We start from the raw sequence: 17,512 nt of genomic DNA on the forward strand, positions 1-17,512 counted from the left end.
ATTCATACCTATCCAATTATCCCTAATTTAAAATTGTTATCTTAAACATCATAAGGGTGACAACTCATGACATTTTCATCAGAAGCACACACAACTGACTCTATGCATGTGAAGGTGTAAGAATGAAGTACACATCTCTGAAATACAGGACTATCTGCTCCTTTTCCTGAAAATATATTCAATATGTAAGGGTTCAGATCTGGTACAACATATCTAAGTGACTCTATAGCCAACTAGAACTATCTGAAGTAGACTTCTTCAGGAACACGGTATGCAGAAGAGGAAGCACAGTAATGAACCAGTAACAGAAGCAGACACTGTGTCCTAACTCTTCTTAATCTAGGGTAGCATAGCTAGCAGTGCTATCCACTTTAGCATCACACTTGCAACCCTGACTGCTTACGTTTGTAAGTTCTATAAAGCCAAAGCCAAGACACTTACAGAAGCAGGTCCCAGAGCCCATGCCCACACATACAGCACTGTTTAAGGAAAGGACCTTATTCTGGTGCTCTGACACGTAGGCCCTACTTCCAGTCTTGCTGAAACATCTAAACTCATGTTTCCTTCCTGGCCCCAAGCAACTAACCGATATGACAACTGCAGGTGCATCGGGCACTGGACAATACTTCACACCATGCAAAGTGCTGGGGAGGCTATGACGAATGGTCCCATCTGACCACACACAACTGAACCAAGACCCATCAGGAAGACAAGTCTAACTGCACTTTCCTTAACCTTTGGCTTTATTGTATTGAAGCCAACATCCAACCATACTTTCTATAGATTCTACTGAAACAAAAGAAACAACAACAACCACCTAGTTAATAATAAAGAAAAATTGCCTTCCTAGCCAAGATTCTGGAAAAAAAAATGTAAGGACCATACTTTTAATATTTTTTAAAGCTGAGGTGAAATACACCAACTAATGCTTATAAACCAGCCCATCAAGCTAGATATCTACTTTTCCTTAAGTTTTACCTATGATGGTGTGTAAGCATGATGTATGGGGTGCTCATGCCTCTGCCTGTGTGTGGAGGTGAGAGGACACCTAGGTGGAAGGAGGGCCCACTCTCTCCTCCCACTTCACAGGGTGCTTCAACAGCAAGCACCTTTACCTGTTCAGCCATCTTGCCGCTCTTTCTCCCACCTTCTAATGTTAAATTATTATGTTATATATCTGTGCATGATATGTATGGAGAATTATCTTAGAACAAACAGGAAGTTACTTGAGAAGTTAGCGTATGCAACTCGTTTTTAAATATACTCAAAAGATTTTGTCAATTGTCATACTAGAGCAGTGAATTCAGAAATGAGAAATGTTCAATGAATAAAAACATAATGAATGGCTTCTGAAATGAATGAAGCGTTGGCTTAGACAAAAACTAACAGAAATACCACCATAAAAAGCAGAACTAACTAGCAAAAACCTGTCATATAGTGCACTACTTATAAATGTTTAGAACTACTAAAAAATAGTGTAGAAGTGAAATTAGACCTGAATCATAAAAACAAAACACTATTAGGTGAATCCCTTTTATTCTATCAATCCAGTGCAGACCAGCAACTAACATGGTACTGAGACAGGACTTGTCAGTGTGAAAACATGCACTCTGAGACAGTCTCTCTCTATTTGTTTGAAGCACTCACTGTGTTGCCCTCAACTATGATGTAAAGAAAATGGAGCATGACTTCAGCACTTCTAAAGCTGGGTGCATTCTTTTCTGGGAACTATAAGATGCTCTATGAAAGGCCGTCTAGGTCTCCCTATTTTTGCCTTATTCAAAGAGATTATTATTTTTGCATTCTTACCTTTTCACTGAAACACTCAAGCAAGTCTTGGACATACCCTCGCATTTCTTGCAAAAATTTATACCGTTCACCAATGCCCCCAGAAGACCCTTCTAGTCTCTCAATGGCCCTGGTGGAGTCCACTCGGCTTTGCAGGTGTTTTTCATGCTGCTGTCGATTGGTTTTGTGCAATTCTTTCATGGAGTCCAACCTTCAGAACACAAAAGGATAAATATAGCACATTTACATCTAGAATTCAATGCTGTCAGGACTCTTGCAATATTATATGCATTTTAGTTCCAGTATTAGAACATGAAAATACTTGGAATGCATCTTTTTGTCTGTACTGCTTTTCTTATAAAAATAAAAAATAAATTTAAAAAGGCAGTTTAGACTTCCAATAGTTATTTGGTGGGCTAACCAAAATCTTCTGCTTTGGGTCTCCCCCCATCTCTTGGCTACACTTTCAGAGTCCAAGAGGTGAAAACTCAGCACTGTCTTCGACAAGCTCAGGGAGCAGCATTTTAATAACGCTGAGGCTTCCACAGAAGTACTCCTGAAGGTAGCAGAGCAGAGCATGAAGTCATCTTCTGATTAGCTTGTGAAGATAGGCCAGTGAGTCTTCTTTGCCGGCATTCTGCATCTGCTACCCAGACTACAGGTTGCCTGAGGGACCAGAAAGCTAGCAGACAGGTCTTTAAGAAGTTGATCTGCCCTACCTGTCTTTAAGCTGTTTCTTTACCAAATCAATAGTAATGGGAGCCGCCTCGTTACTGGGAGTTTTGAAAGGGACTGTGTTATCTGATTTTTGAGACTTGGCATCTGATGATCCATAGGCTGTATAACTATAAGGTACGCCATAGGATGCACCATAAGGCATTGTCTGGTAAGTGTTCTGGTAGTACATATTCACTTCAGTGGGCTGACTTGCTTGAACCTGAAAAAAAAGTGAATGTATAAGAAAACTAATTTAAAAAATAAATGCCTTTAGTTATGAACACAAACAGCAAAAATTATATCCAGTTCCCAGAAAGGAATTAAGATAATAACTGCAATACTCTTCAAAATCAAATAAACATAGGGTTGTATAATTCTTGGGTCCTGGTAAAATCACTCATTTTATTTCTAATGATTTTCAGAAAAATAGTCTCTCAGAGTTTAGAAATGGAAAAAAGTTTAGGATCCAGGTAAGGTGTTATCAGGAAAAGTGACTTGGTTTACAACCAGGACTCTTTCAGCCACTCCAAAGTTCGTTACAGTCAGTCTGCTACCGACACTACCAACACTACATATAAAAATGCTCACATTATGCTCTTTCTCCATGCTGCTACAGAACACGTCACTGGAACTATCTTGGTAGGGGGTTTTATCAAACTCTTTGTTTGCATACCCAGGAAACCCATCTTCAAAATTAAAACATCAACAACAAAAACACAAACATGTGGTTCAAGGTAGCCTTCTCAAGCTTCAGCATGTGACAGAATCACCTGGAAAACTTGCTAAGTGAGTGCTGGGCCCAACCTCCACCTTCTCGCTCCTCTGTACCTTAAAAGGGGATTCCCCACCCTGCTGCTGAGAACTAGCTGGAGAAACTGGACATTGGTCCACCAGTCTGACTATAAAAAGCAAACTTTGACATAGTTTCTTCTACAACCCGATGAATATAGGACCACACGCCAATTCCAACTGTGACACCTGACCGAGAGGAGAGACTCACTGTGGTCCTCTCCACTTTAACAACAACAACAAATCCAGTCTGCTTGTTTTCACTCTTGAAGTGTCTTCTTACCTGAGGGATGTTAATTCCCTTTCTAATCTGTTCCTGCTCCCAGCGGCTGAGCTCTTCGTCTTGCTCTCCAGTTACTAAGGCATCATCGTCACTCCCCTCAATACCTGAGGCCATAACAAGAGAGATCAGCATCCAACAGCAGGGAGGAGGAGGCCCTGTGCTAACATGTCCGCTTGGTCTGGTTCATTCTCCTGACTTTTCCTGTTTTAATAATGGCAACCATCTTTAATGCTAAAATAGTATTTAATGTTTCTCTTGCAATCTTTGGTTTCTTAGTTTCTTTTTTTTTTTTTTTGGTTCTTTTTTTCGGAGCTGGGGACCGAACCCAGGGCCTTGCGCTTCCTAGGTAAGCGCTCTACCACTGAGCTAAATCCCCAGCCCCAGTTTCTTAGTTTCTTTTAAGCTTACCATCAACTCTATAATGGGAAGCACGAAACGCATGGCTTCAGAGCCCTTAGAGAGCTGTGCAAATTGATGCACAGGAAGTCCTTAGTACTCGCACCCAGAAGTACTGAAGAAGTAAGAGCTGGGGAAGAACAGCCGTGTAGGCAAAGCTGCTACAGTGTAGGATCAATTTACTGCAATGCAGTGCGCTTGCTGTCAAGTCCATCAAGTTACCTATCTCCTCAGCGATCTTTTGTCTTTGTGACTTTTCCTTCACAGAAAAAACGATCCGGCGTTTCTCATCATCATCCTCATCATCGCTGGCATCATTCTCATCCTCTCGGACAAGGCGGCCTTTACCAGGCTCACTGTCATGAGGAGTGAAGTCTCCCAGTTCCCGGGCCAGTTGGCGCTTTTTTCTTGCAGCATGGATAAAAGCTGCATCTGGAATTTCTCCTGGAAACAAATTGTCAGAATTATAAAAAACTTAAGTACCTGGGTTATGAAGTGTACTTTCTTCAAAACAGGAAGAAGAGAATAATCCAAGACAGTCTTGTGAGCATGGTGCTTGACAATGGCACTGGCCTCTTCCTAAACTCTACATGCAATCCAACTACCGAGCTGTCAACGGGTTGAGTCACAACTCCCCAGCCCAGCAGAGACATCTTTAACTGTTCACAAACATCAGTGTATTCATTCACAGTTTAAATTTGCCCACTTAAAAGCACTGATTTTCAAACTGCTTAGCTAGTATATAGATTCACAACTGGTATATAGATTCACAAACTATTTCCTACAAGAAATAGGAGAAGGAAGTAAGAAAATAAAAGTATAGCAATTAGTTGTGGTTTTGTAGCTGTTGTATAAAGAGTTAAAAGTCTTTAATCTGGTAGAGGGCTGAGGGAGATACAGCCTGAGATAGAGAAACCTTCAGGACTATGCTGGCTCCTTGAAGCCCATTTGTTTCGATTAAGGAGGGCTGGAGAAACGGTTGTTCTTCAAAGACAGTCCTGTCACCCACATCAGGAGGCTGGCTCACAACCACCTGTAGCTCCAGCTCCAGGGAAACCAACACACTCTTCTGCCTCCTCAGGAACCTGCATTTACATGAACATACCCACAAACACACACACACACACACACACACACACACACACACACACACACAATTTTTAAGGTATTTTTTTAAGCAATAAGAAACTGGAAAACTGAGAAGCTTTTGGTTCTTGTATTTGTACATCTGGAAGCACAGAAGCTCGCCTTACAAAGATGTACTAATTACAAACAGCACTTCTGTGGTGGTTCCCCTAGGCCAGGCTAGGTGATCCCTGTAAGCACACACCTGGGCGGAGCACGTTCAGGGAAGACAGAGCATTGGAGAAGGCACCCCCAGCCTTGGGCTTCTCCTCCTCCTTCTCGCTCTCCATGTCCATCTCGTCTTCACCGTGCTCGCTAATGACAACACCATCTTCTGGATTTGTGTCCTTAGCATGACACATTTTGTCCAGAGGCTGGTCACCTGCAATTTTGAAAAGACCAATTAAAATATGTTTAAAATAGAAAGTCATAAACTATCAAGTTACTTTTTATTAAATCTTGAGCTCAATCCACTAAAACTGACATTATTTCTAGTACTTAAAAACCTCAAACCTAAATATGAAATAGCACAGTAGGTAGTACTGGGTGAGGTTAATAGAGAGAAAACAGGGATAAAATGACATTTTAGTTAACTTTGTAAAAAATTTAGTAAATTTATCAAAATCTAAGTGATTCTGAGCAGGTGTGCAGGACTATGTGGCGTGTAGGTGCGTGCACATGTGCACAGGGGTCCTTGGAGGCCAGATGCCATGAATCCCCCAGAGCTGAAGTTACAGGCTGTTTTAAGTCACCCCATGTAGGTGCTAGAAAGTGAGCCACCCCTGCACGGCCTGCTCACACACTTTTATTTACTGGTGAGACAAGTCTGCACTGCCTAGTCGCAAATTTTTATTTCACTTTCCACTTTACATTGGTGCTTGACTAAACACTGCATGCATTTAAGACAGTTTTCTGTTGAGAGCTAAATATTTGGTGGTTGAATGACTGTACAAATATAACCTTTCACCTATCATCAGGGTGAAGAGATCCCAACAATTACATCTACACTGTACAATCCTGACCCTGTCACAACTCAACATTGAAGTACGGAGCATGAAACATAGAAAACCTGATAGATCTGCAAGCCTAGAAGTGAGACAGAGACAAATTATAAATTATAATAAAGACAAATTATTTATAATAAAGATAAATTATTATAAAGACACTGGGAATATTGACTGGAAGCTCAGAAATGGCCACATTCTAATGCATAGAATTTTCAAACTATTAGTTCCAGTCTGAGTTGAAGGCTGACCTAAGAATATATTTCCACTATGAGTACTTTGTGATAAACTGTCCTTGTTAACTTTATCTCTGCTATTACTTGTTCTAGGCAAAAAAAAGAAAGAAAGAGAAAGAAAAAAAAAAAAAAGAAAATCCTAAGTGTCTGACCTTGGCCCACTCACGTGGATAATGCTCGTTGGGGGTGCAACGAGGACAATTGAAAGAGAAGAGCAAAACTTCCTTCTAAAGTGAAAGACATGCCTAGCAAGCGCGAGGCCCTGGCTCGGTCCCCAGCTCCAAAAAAAAGAAAAGAAAAAAAAAAAAAAAAAAAAAAAAAAGAGAAAGACAGTCTGTCTCCTCAGGGGGTCACCTCCTCAGACCATGCCACACACAGCAGCCCTGGGCTAAGAAAACTCAGACCACCCTCGTTCTGATTTGTCAGGGTGCTGTTCGTTACAGTGTGACCTTCCGTTGCTTGCAAGTGCCTGTCACCAACATCCCCCTAAGTGCACACTGAAGCCTGAGGCTTTAAAAATCAGTTCAGTCACATGGCTACATGAAGTACCTTTTTACTTGAAAATTATTTTCATACTTATTTACATGTGTCATCACATGGTCTCACAGCATATATATAGAGGTCAAAGGACAACCTTCAAGAGTCAATTCTCACCTTCTCGTTATGGATTTGTGGGAGCGGAACTAAAATGGTCAGGCTTGGCAATGAGCACTTTTATCCACTGAACAAATTAGCCAGCCCCACTCTACGTCCAGTGGCCTTTCAGACTGAAAACAGATCTGATGTGCTCAGAGGATGAAGGATTCTATAGATATTTTAATCCTCTCAGGTCACTATTCGAAGTTTATTACGGCGGTAAAATAAACTTGAAATGTACCATATGAAGAGGGCTCAGCAGAGAGAAGTGTCTTACGAGCCTGTTGGCCTGAGCTTCATGCCCACTACCCATATGGTAGAAGGCAAGAAGTGGTTCCTGCAAACTGTCCTCTGACCTCCCCTCGTGACATGTGCATGCACAGTCTCTTTGGAGTTTCCATTCGGTGTTAAATCCACTCACATACTGTGTGGCCATCAGCACCGCTCATTTACTCACAAATTTACATTTGTCAGCAGTAATATCTTGTGCCCACCCTCCTCCTCCTTCTGCCCAGGCCCCTGAAGCCCTTGGGCCAGCTGTGGCCTTTGGCCTATTTAGTCTTCTGTGACTGGAACCATACTGCATTTGTTGGCAATTACCTAGCTGCTTTGGTCTAATGTCCCCAGATTTTCTCAATTATGGCCTGTGTCAGCTTCCTCCCAAGCTTCAGTATTGTATTGTACTGCATGTATGCACACGCCACACCAAGCTGCTCACCTGCAGATGGACATGCTGTTCCATGTGTTAGCTGCTGTGAGTGCTATGAATAGGCGTACACAATCCCTCAGGAGCTTGCCTTTGTTTCTTCTCGAATTGTGTCTGTCACAAGCGTCAGTCCTGAGTCTTCTGGTCTATTCACATACTCATCTCTGCCTCTGCCCAGGTCCTAGCAACGACCCTAGCTATTCATTCTGACTGTTCTAAATATCAACGATTATCAAATCAAATCAAACAGTATTTGCTCTTCACCTTCCTCACCAATAGTGCAGAAATATTCTAGTTCCTTTATATTGTCAACATTTGCTATATTCCTGAGGGGTTTTCCTTCATTTGTAAAACACAGGCATCTTCATGGGTATATAGGAGTAAACAACCCCAGTATATTCTCACTTAAAAGTTATTACACATGTATGTGTGTATATATGTATTTTTTTCTTTCAGTACTGCGCCTCAAATGTATGCACGTTGAGTGCTGCACAAACTTAGGCATATGTTACGCTCTAGAAGAACGTAACTCAGTTATTAGAGTACATGAAGCCCTACGTTTGATCCCCAGGTGCACATGAACTGGGCATGGGGGCCCACAGCTATAAGGAGGCAGAAGCAAGATGATCAAACTCAAGGCTACCCCTGCGTGTGTGGGTTGAGCCCAGCCTGGCACATATTAGAGCCTGCCTTGACAAGGCTCCACCAAGCCCTTCAGTTTAATTTAGGAATACCACAAAGTCAGAATTTCATCAATGCTGCTTTTAAGTTAAGTCATTTTTGCCTCCCAAAGTACTCAGAGGTACAGAGTCCTGGATGATGTGTTAACAACACTTCCAGGACTGTTGCTTCAAGAACAGCAAGGACAACCTGTGGTACCTACCAACAGAAGTTCTACTTCTGGAGAAAACACTGAATTCCCTCATGAGTACAGAACCCAGTAATGGTAGGACACAGGAAGTTCACAAAAAATGGCCTTAAGAACTTCCTGACTTCAATCTGAACCCCGCAATGAGTGGTAAGCACACTCCCAGGCCTTTCTTAATTTCCACTCTGCACCCCTCTGAGGCACTGTACACAGTTCTCAACAACTCAAGGAGCGGAGCAGTTCCCAAGATGCAGAAATAGCTCTGTTCTCTAAAATACTCTTCATCCCACGGCCCTCCCTACCACAACATAACGCACACTTCTCATTTACCCTGCACAAAGCTTCAATTTGTCTGCTGTTTCTAACAGCAAAGCACACATGAAGTGTTTCAATTTTTCTTAGGTATGGTTCTCAAATAAGCTGGTTTCTGCAAACCCCCCCTCCCACACCTTCTACCCCCTCTGACCCCGCCTCCCCATGCCTTGGCTGTCCTGGAACTCGACTAGAGACTAGGTTGGCCTCAATCTCACAAGACCCACCCTCCTCGGCCTCCCGAGTGCCAACAGTTATCACCTTTAACACATCCACAACTTCCCAGGGCCAGGGAAAGTGTCAACCTTATTCAGCCTTCTAAGGCACTGTGGATCAAAGTTGGCTACCGTGTTTCAGCTGTTTTAGGACTCCAATCTCTCCTGATAGCAATTCAGGACACCTGTCAACAGGTTATAGTTTCAAAAGCTATTTATTATGTCGTGTCTTGGCAAGCCACTACAGACAGCAACTCCTGACTGCATTTTATAAATCCGTCACATGTCAACAACTTCTTTACTTTCAAACACTGAACTATTCACGTCACACAGAGCTAGTCAAAAGTACTTGCTCCTTGGTGGTATTCCCACACTTTCTATTTGGGGAATTCTAATCATCGACTATCCAGCTTCACATCCCACTTTACTACAAAGCTGTTCCCCCTTTTCTGAAAATGTGTAGTTAAACTTTGACCTACATTCTGGACTTTCTGCTAACACTTCTGTTGAATACTTACAAAACAGTATCCATTGCTTACTTGTAATTTGATATATAATAGCATTCTTATTCAAGTTATGCCTGTAGCTGAGAATCTGAGAAATACTCTCTTTAAGCCTTTGAAATAAAGGTCTCTCTGAAACATGGGTATAAGAGTAACTTAAATTATAATGAATACAAACATTATCCATGTACAGTAACTGCTTGAAACATTTAAACCTTGGGACTGGTTTATTGCTAGAATGTTTGCCTCCAGCAAAAGAGAAAAAGTGAGGTGAGAGAAAGATTTAAACTTGAGTTTTGAGAGGACAATGTCCCCAGTCTCTTAGTATCAAATAAGGCTGCTGAATACTGGTATTATCAACATTAACTTCCTACAAATTCTTTAAGAGTTATTTATAATACTACCAGAACTCAAACGTCTGTCTCTGTGAAATAACAGTACAAAACTTTTAAACAGAAAAATCTGTCTCCGTGTCTGAAGCGGGAATCTCTGCTCCCTCTCCACACAACAGTCTCTATATCAGCAAGAACTCAGGAGCAACAACCCATTATAGACAGTACTGGACCTCAGTGTGGACACCGGTTAGCAGGTGTTCACGATTCGCACTGTGGGAAAGACATATTTGTCATTCACTTGAAAGAATTATCTAATACTTACTGTCAGCCGCTGCGCTGAGTTCTGTCTTGATCTTTGATTTTTCAAGGTCTTCTTTATATTCTTTCTTAAGCAATTTAACTATCTTTTTGCTGTAACTTGATTTCTTTACCTTGAACACTTCTTCATTTTCTTAAGAGAAACAGAACGAATTTGTAAGACACAAACTCAGAAAATGCTCCTTTCTCATGCCTTCATGCTGCTTGAGTTCTCCCAAAAGATTTTCACACACAAAAGTCATTACAAAATTTGAAATGTATTTCAATCTATCGTAGACTCAAAAACTGATATTGCCCGGCTTGGCGGCAAACGCTTGGGACCCCAGGACTGGGGAGGTGGAGGCAGGCAGATCTCTGAATGTGAGATCAGCCTGGTCTATGGGCTATAATATAGAGACTCTGTTTCAACAAAACAAAATAAAAACAAAAACAAACAAAAAATAGTATCGATTCTAGAAATTAAATGAAAAATTTAATGAGTAACCAAGGAACTTCAAAATTGTTAATTTTTGGCTTATTTCATCTATCTCAGGATAAAAAAATACTTACGATGTTTCCTTAAAATAATTAAGTCAGGAAACCTAAAACAATATACCCCAGATTACAAAGTTCTGCTACGTCTGAATAACTCTGGTCACAGTAACAGTTATTTCAAAACTGTGCCTAAAGTAAATCATTTTGCAAAACTAAGTTTGAGTGACTTATCACTCATCTTTGATTTGAAAATCCAAGTCAAGAACAAAACATTTCAAACAGCCCATGTATCATCAAGCACCTGGGAGGCCAAAGATAAATCACCCATCTTTCTAGAAACATGAAAGCATTTGAAATCATGACGCAAGACTTTCGAAACTTATCCCATTTTTCGTAGCATGATATTGGGGTACAAGTAAAATCTAAATCCCTGCACCCTGGTCCCTCCTCTGCTTCAAGAGCCAACACTACTACAGAGGACATCTGCTCCGCCCAGTTACTTCTACAGAGAAACAAGACTGGACAACAGCAAGGGACGTATTGGATCAAGGTCACTCGGAACCAGGGCTGCAGCTCCAGATTTGTTCCCAGCCCCGGTTTCGGTCCTCCTCTTAACCAAGGCCCTCTTAACCAAGGATGCCTAAACCAAGGCGCCAACAAGCCTCAGGTACAGAGGCCTGCAAAGAACTGCGAGCAGGCAGTTAACCGAGGGACTCATGCGGTCTGCAACTCCCAAGGTAGGAGACGGGTCCACGGAGCATCGGGCCGTCTCTTCCACTCAGGATGGCTGATGAGAGCTCTAACAGTGGGAGGAGGGACGGCACAGGTCGTACACCCGGCTGGTGGCAGCGCGGGAATGCAACCCCAGGCAGAACAGAAGGCCGGAGGTGGGGAAAGGGGCGCGGCACTAGGGTGAGCATGGGCTCGGAGTCCGCGTGGGCCGAGCGGGGGCTCACCTTCCTCCTCGTCCTGGAAGCTCAGCAGGCTGGCCCTGGGCACCTCTTTGTTCTCGCGAGGCCTCTTGCGCTGCTTCAGCCCGTTGCCGGGCTCCGCGCCACCAGGGATGCCGCCCCCAGCCTCGGCGCCCAGGCCCGGGGTATGCGCGGAGGGCGGCGGCGGCGGCCCCGGGCCCAGGAGCGATTCCCCCGCGGGGGCCCTGTCGCCGCCGCCAGGGCCAGGCTCTTCGCCCGAGGCCGGCGGCGGTAGCAACGGCGGCGGCTCCTGCTCTTCATCTCGCTCCCGCTCCTCCTCCTCCGAGTCATTCCGCTTGCGCACGTTCACCCGCCGGGCCTTTCGGAACATCCCAGCCGCCGTCACCGCGCTTTCACAGCCGCTCGCAGACTGAGAGGACGAGGGAGCGCGGAGACCACCACCGCGCACGCGCAGTCGCGAGAGCTCCAGCCGGGTCGTCGCGGCTCTAGCTAGGTACGGCGCAACGCCGAGCGCGCATGCGCATACGCTCTCCTCGCGCCCAATACCTGGGCGGAGTCTCTTTGCACTGCCCTCTAGCGACGCGGGGGACTGTTGGCACGGAACCCTCCGACTCCAGAGTTGTTCCACAGGTCACAAAGAGGATCATCGAGATGAGAGGAAAGAGTGTAGTCTGTGGTCGCTGAGCGTGTTGCTGCAATACGTCGGCTGAGCTTACACCGAGCCGTTACGTGTGGAAGCCTCCCACGCAGCGCTTGCAGGGTAAACAGAGGCGAGAGGCCGGGGAGAAGCGAAAGGACGAGTCAGTTAACCTGGGCTTGGGAGGGCAAAGTGTATCCCTATGGTTAGTATTCCTATTACTAATGCGAGGTGATGCTACCAGGTAGGTCTGCAGATCAGTAACTCTATTAATACTTTCAATTCCTACAGCTTTATCTACGCACACACTCTCAAAGGCATTGGCTCTCTTCCATGAGAAAAAGCCGGCGTGAGGACGCACACGTTTAATCCCAGCAGCACTGGGGGAGTTCGAGGCAAACCGACCTCTGAATTCGGGGCCAGCATGAGGAACATAAGGAATTCCAATGACCAAGGCTATGTAGGGAAATCCTGTCTGGGGAAAACCAAATAAAGACAAGAGACATTTCCAGGAGAACAAAGTGTTTTGGGGTGGCTTAGTAAGAAAGCCAAGTTAGCTAGCAATAATAGAACTATTTTACGAAGCAGAGTGAATTTCTGAAACAAACGGAAGGAAAATGTGTCTTTTCACACTGTCACAAGGGAAAAAAATCTGAACCTTGGAGGTCTTAAGGCGATTGCATGGGGTTGAGCTAACACAGGTTACGAGGTTCATTACCAAAGTTGATTATCTTATCTTTCCCTTTAGCATATCAAGGTGCGTGGGTAGAAGTGTTTGTCAACTTAATTACGTGTTTCAAAACCCGCCCAAAAAAAAAAAAAAATCGGAGAGGTGAATCTGCAGTTTAGAACCAGAGGACCCAAGCTGGAGTCCCAGTACCCACGCCCACAGAAACCCTCACAACTTCGGTTCCAGGAATCTGACACCCTCTTCTGGCCTCTGCATGCGTGTAGCGCCCGGCTGTATTGTCTAGCATGATGTTTGCACATCATCTGTAAAAAGGGAGACGGTTTTAAAATGTACAGTTAGTGGCTGGAGAGATGGCACAGCAGTTAAGAGCACTTTGCTGCTCTTGCAGAGGACCTGGATTTGGTTTTCAGCACATGGCAGCTTACAACTATAACTAACTCAGTTCTAGGAGGTCCTAAACCCTCTCTGGCTTCCTCGTGGGCTAGGCACACACAGAGTTCACATACAAAGCATGTGGGCCGATATACATAAAGAATAAAACAAAAACATTAAAATTATCCAGTTAATTGACGTAATCCCAGCACTAGAAAGTGGAGCAGGAAGGTCATGTATCCTCCGGTTGGAGACCAGCCTAAGATACATCTTTAAAAACAAAAATCCCTAAACCTCAAAACTATAGGGCTTTGGGCTTGTTGAGTACTTTAAAGGAGAACTAAGCCCTTTTCATCACCTCACTTGCCTCTTTAACAACTACAGAGAGAGGTTTCCCCTGAAGTTCTCCATTTGACCTGAAGATAGAGTTCCCAAAAAAGGAAACACAATTGTATAAGCACCACCACCACCACCACCCCCTGCCCCAGCCCCAGCCCTGGGAATCTCATCAACTAGGGAATGTTAACACCAGAGAGGAGGCCAATTGGATTCCAGGCACCTATGGGATACTTCAACATGACTTATGTCCCCCAAGAGACGTACCACGTGTCGAGATGAGCATTATCCACCATACTGTTGCCTGCTTTACCCATCTGCCCCCAGCCCCCACCTGTCTCCCAGAGCCTCAACTCCCATCGTCTCTGTACTCACATGTTCTTAAAGTTTCATCTCCTCCTTTGAGTCTCGTATTTTATGGGACACTAGTGTATCTGTATTAATCTGTGACTGTTGGTTTATTTTACAAAATTATGGAAACTCCTAAGAGTGGAACTCTATCTCCTTATACCATAATAGTCAATGCTGCTGTGAAGAGCTTTGAAGAATTGTCACATCTATGAGGCTAGATTGGAATTGCTGGGGCCCCAGGTAGCATCTTTTTTTATTTTGTTGATCCTAGCTCACCCTGTGTAGAACGTTTACAGTTTGTACTTGTATCAACAGACATGACTTCATCTTTTAGCCTACACCATACCCTCAGATTTTCACTGAGATTTAAATTCCACATTGAAGTAGGAGATCCCACTTTTCTGTTTCATATACTTTGGGTTTTTCCTTTCCAGTTCCCTTTGGTTAGACTTGAGATCTGCCCTCCTAGGACCCAGATGTGCAGCTGAAAGCACCCTCTCCAACCATTTTCTCCATGAACGGGAAAGTTAGTGTTATGTGACTTCTACTCTCCTCCTATTACTCCTGCTGCTTATATTCTGACTGCTCAGCATTGCTGGAGTTCTCATCCGAGCATGCTTGGTGAGACTGAACCCCCATTCTCCATAACAAAAGATCCAGTTGTGCCTGGTCAGCTTCCAGACACCTGCCCTGCGCCCTGAAATATATTCGCAGTAAACAGACAGCAAAGTTAAGGCCCATAAGCAGTAGATGGGTGAGGACACCCACCTGCCATGTGCAAGGGCCTGTTTGGTTCCCCAGGACCTCAAGGGAAAAGGAAAGGATAAGGTATATTGAACTGTCATCCTGAAGTTTTAAAAAGACATTGTCAACCTGCTAACTGGACATGTATAGAAGGGAAAACACTGGTCATTTCAAACATTAAAGGTAAGGAAGATGTTTATAGGTTTTCCATTCTGCCTATCCAGGCAGTAGAAGGGCAAAGTTAAACAAGCATTATCTCGCTGCCTGAGTAGGCCAAAGTTCCCTCTACAAGATACTATAGGCCTGGGGGAACGTCAATTCTGGAGCCCTACTAGCTGCTTGAATTGCATGTCAGAAAGGAATTATTTGGAAAAGCACTGTTATGTTTTGAGTATGTGATCTACTGATTCATTTATCAATGCTGCTGCACCATTTCATCATCCATTGTTTCTATAGGACTGTTAAACCAACTCTTTGGTTTAAAACAATTAGTTCTTAAGTGGCTTTTGCAGGCAACTATACCAATTTGGGGTAGATTGTCATGTCACATGAGTTAATTGACTCATAAGTTCTGACAGAATAGGTCCGTTTGATTTGCTGACTCAGCCTTAGCCCCTGAAATGGAGACCAGCGTTTACCAAATGTCAGTCAGTGTCAGGTGTGTGTGGCAGGGACTGTCAGTTCCTGTGACATAGCAGAATGTTTGCTGCTGGACCAGACAGTCCTGTCAGCAGTGATGCCGCTGTGGTGCTGGGTGTGCTTCGGGCTCCAACCCGGCTCAGTCCTTCCACACTTTCTGTGCTTTTACCCAGCAGGTAAAATCTAATATTACAGGAACTGATGGCCCTCATTTTCTTCCTCTGTTTCTTTTATGTAGTTCTGGAAATATTTTTCTTAACTTTATACTGGTTCTTTGTGAATTGCACCACAATCCCACTCATTTTCCCTACCCCCTCGTACCTGCCCTACGCCCTTTCCGCCCTTGCAACCTCCCCTGCAAAAGAAAAAGAAATAATCTCTCTATGGAAGCTGCAGTGTGTCACAGTGTGTCCCCCAGTATACCCCGTTGTCCACAGTCTCTTTTTTTGTTTGTTTGTTTGTAAATGTTGGTTGTGGTGACTCATTGGTCTGATTTGAGGCCTCTGGCTTCTGCTACACAACAAATCCTGGAACCCCACTGGGTCCCCATTGGATGTCCTGCTGTTGCCTTGTGTCCTGGCAATCCCGTAGCTTTAGATCTGGCAAAGGGGTAAGGAGGGGGGCATCTCTCCCTTGCCCATGCCACTGGCACTGCAGACAAGCAGGGCTGGCTCGCCTGTGCTCATGCCCTCAAGGCTCGCTCACCTGCTACCAATGTCATGCCTACACAAGTGCGCTCTCTCTCTCTCTCTCTCTCTCTCTCTCTCTCTCTCTCTCTCCTCTCTCCTCTCTCTCTCTCCCCCCCCCTCTCTCTCTCTGTGTGTGTGTGTGTGTGTGTGTGTGTGTGTGTGTGTGTGTGTGTGTGTATGTGTTCTACTATGCTGCCCAACTATGGAAATCTTAATATTAATTCTATTCTTTTTGGTTTGGCTGTTTGGTTCTGTTTGTTTTGTTTTGTTGTTGCTGTTCTTTTGGGTTTTTTTGAGACAAAAGTTCTCTGTGTAGACCTGACTATCCTGGACAAGGCTAGCCTCAGACTCAGAGACCTGCCTGCTCAAGTGCTGGGATAAGAGTAGTGCACCACCACTACTAGGCTTAATGATTCTAATCTAGAAAATAGAAATGGATCCAGTTATATTTAATTAAACATTTCCATATCTTACCTCACTGACAGCATTGAGTTGTGTGGGAAAGGGTTTTGTTGTTGTTATGTTTCAGTTCCGTCTCCGTGTGAGGAGCTGGAGCTGCAGGAGCAGAAGAGATACTATTTCATTTACTGCTGTCTTTGTAGGAGCTAAAGTAGCATTTGTCATTGTAGGCATTTGGCATATATTCTGTTCCCTGGTGGCAATATTCTACTTTGTGTTGATATCATTTCTATATCTTAAATATCTTAATACCAAAACATATCAATGTATTTGTTACAAGCTACCAAAGTTGATAGGTTCTTAAAATAATTATAGATAGTTTCCCTTTACCTCTGGTAACTTCCTCTCCAAAGAAAAATAATGCAGATAACAGAAAGACTGGGCACATTGTCCTGATGAGAAGTGGACTGATCCAAAGTGAACCAATGAGGTTTCCCCAAAGGGGTAACTTTGTCCTGACTGACCCGAAGTGAACCATCGAGGTTTCTCCAAGCTTTCCCACTTGAAACAGAGGCAGTACCTGGGCCCATAGTAAACTCAGAAGCTATAGAACATCTGGAAATTACTACCTGTGGTGGCTATGCCTGCTTGTCAGCTTGACTACATCTGGAATAAACTACAATCCAGAAGTGGAGGGTACCCGTGAGAACTTTTCTGTTAGGTTTGAAGTGAGTGAATCTACTTCTGGTCTAGACTTTTCTGGTGAGCAGCATACACCTATGATCCAGATCTTGAGGCACGAAGACACACCTTCTCCTGGAAGTCGACAAAGACATGGAAGAAAGAGCTTTTGCTCTTTACCTGATGTCCTCCGCTGGCTAGCACATCCATTTTGTCACTGGCATTAAAGCCTACTTCTTCAGGATCCCTGTGTTTGCAGGAGACCAGCTGAGACATGCAGCCTTGTGTGACTAAGCAACTCATGGATTCTTAGACCCTTTGTTTACAACTAGTCAT

General features: G+C 43.9%; 1 protein-coding gene across 2 annotated transcripts in view; it reads right to left on the reverse strand.

Moving 5' to 3' along the window:
* Nucleotides 1-12,184, reverse strand: part of Paxbp1 (PAX3 and PAX7 binding protein 1) — a 29,509-nt gene extending 17,325 nt beyond the window's left edge. Inside the window, exons 1-7 of one of the 2 annotated variants that reach the window (XR_005491197.2) lie at nt 11,662-12,184; nt 10,236-10,364; nt 5,304-5,480; nt 4,196-4,417; nt 3,578-3,681; nt 2,508-2,725; nt 1,810-1,999 (exon numbers count right to left, since the gene is read on the reverse strand). Coding sequence is in view for 1 of the 2 variants with exons in the window: in NM_001426992.1 (NP_001413921.1) it covers nt 1,810-1,999; nt 2,508-2,725; nt 3,578-3,681; nt 4,196-4,417; nt 5,304-5,480; nt 10,236-10,364; nt 11,662-12,007 (1,386 nt within the window). In the remaining variant the exon portion in view is untranslated. The remainder of the gene's footprint in view (nt 1-1,809; nt 2,000-2,507; nt 2,726-3,577; nt 3,682-4,195; nt 4,418-5,303; nt 5,481-10,235; nt 10,365-11,661) is intronic. The other variant, NM_001426992.1, reaches the window with a different exon arrangement.
* Between the last annotated feature and the right edge of the window lie 5,328 nt (nt 12,185-17,512).

Source organism: Rattus norvegicus, chromosome 11, assembly GCF_036323735.1.
Source record: "Rattus norvegicus strain BN/NHsdMcwi chromosome 11, GRCr8, whole genome shotgun sequence".
Lineage (NCBI taxonomy): Eukaryota > Metazoa > Chordata > Mammalia > Rodentia > Muridae > Rattus > Rattus norvegicus.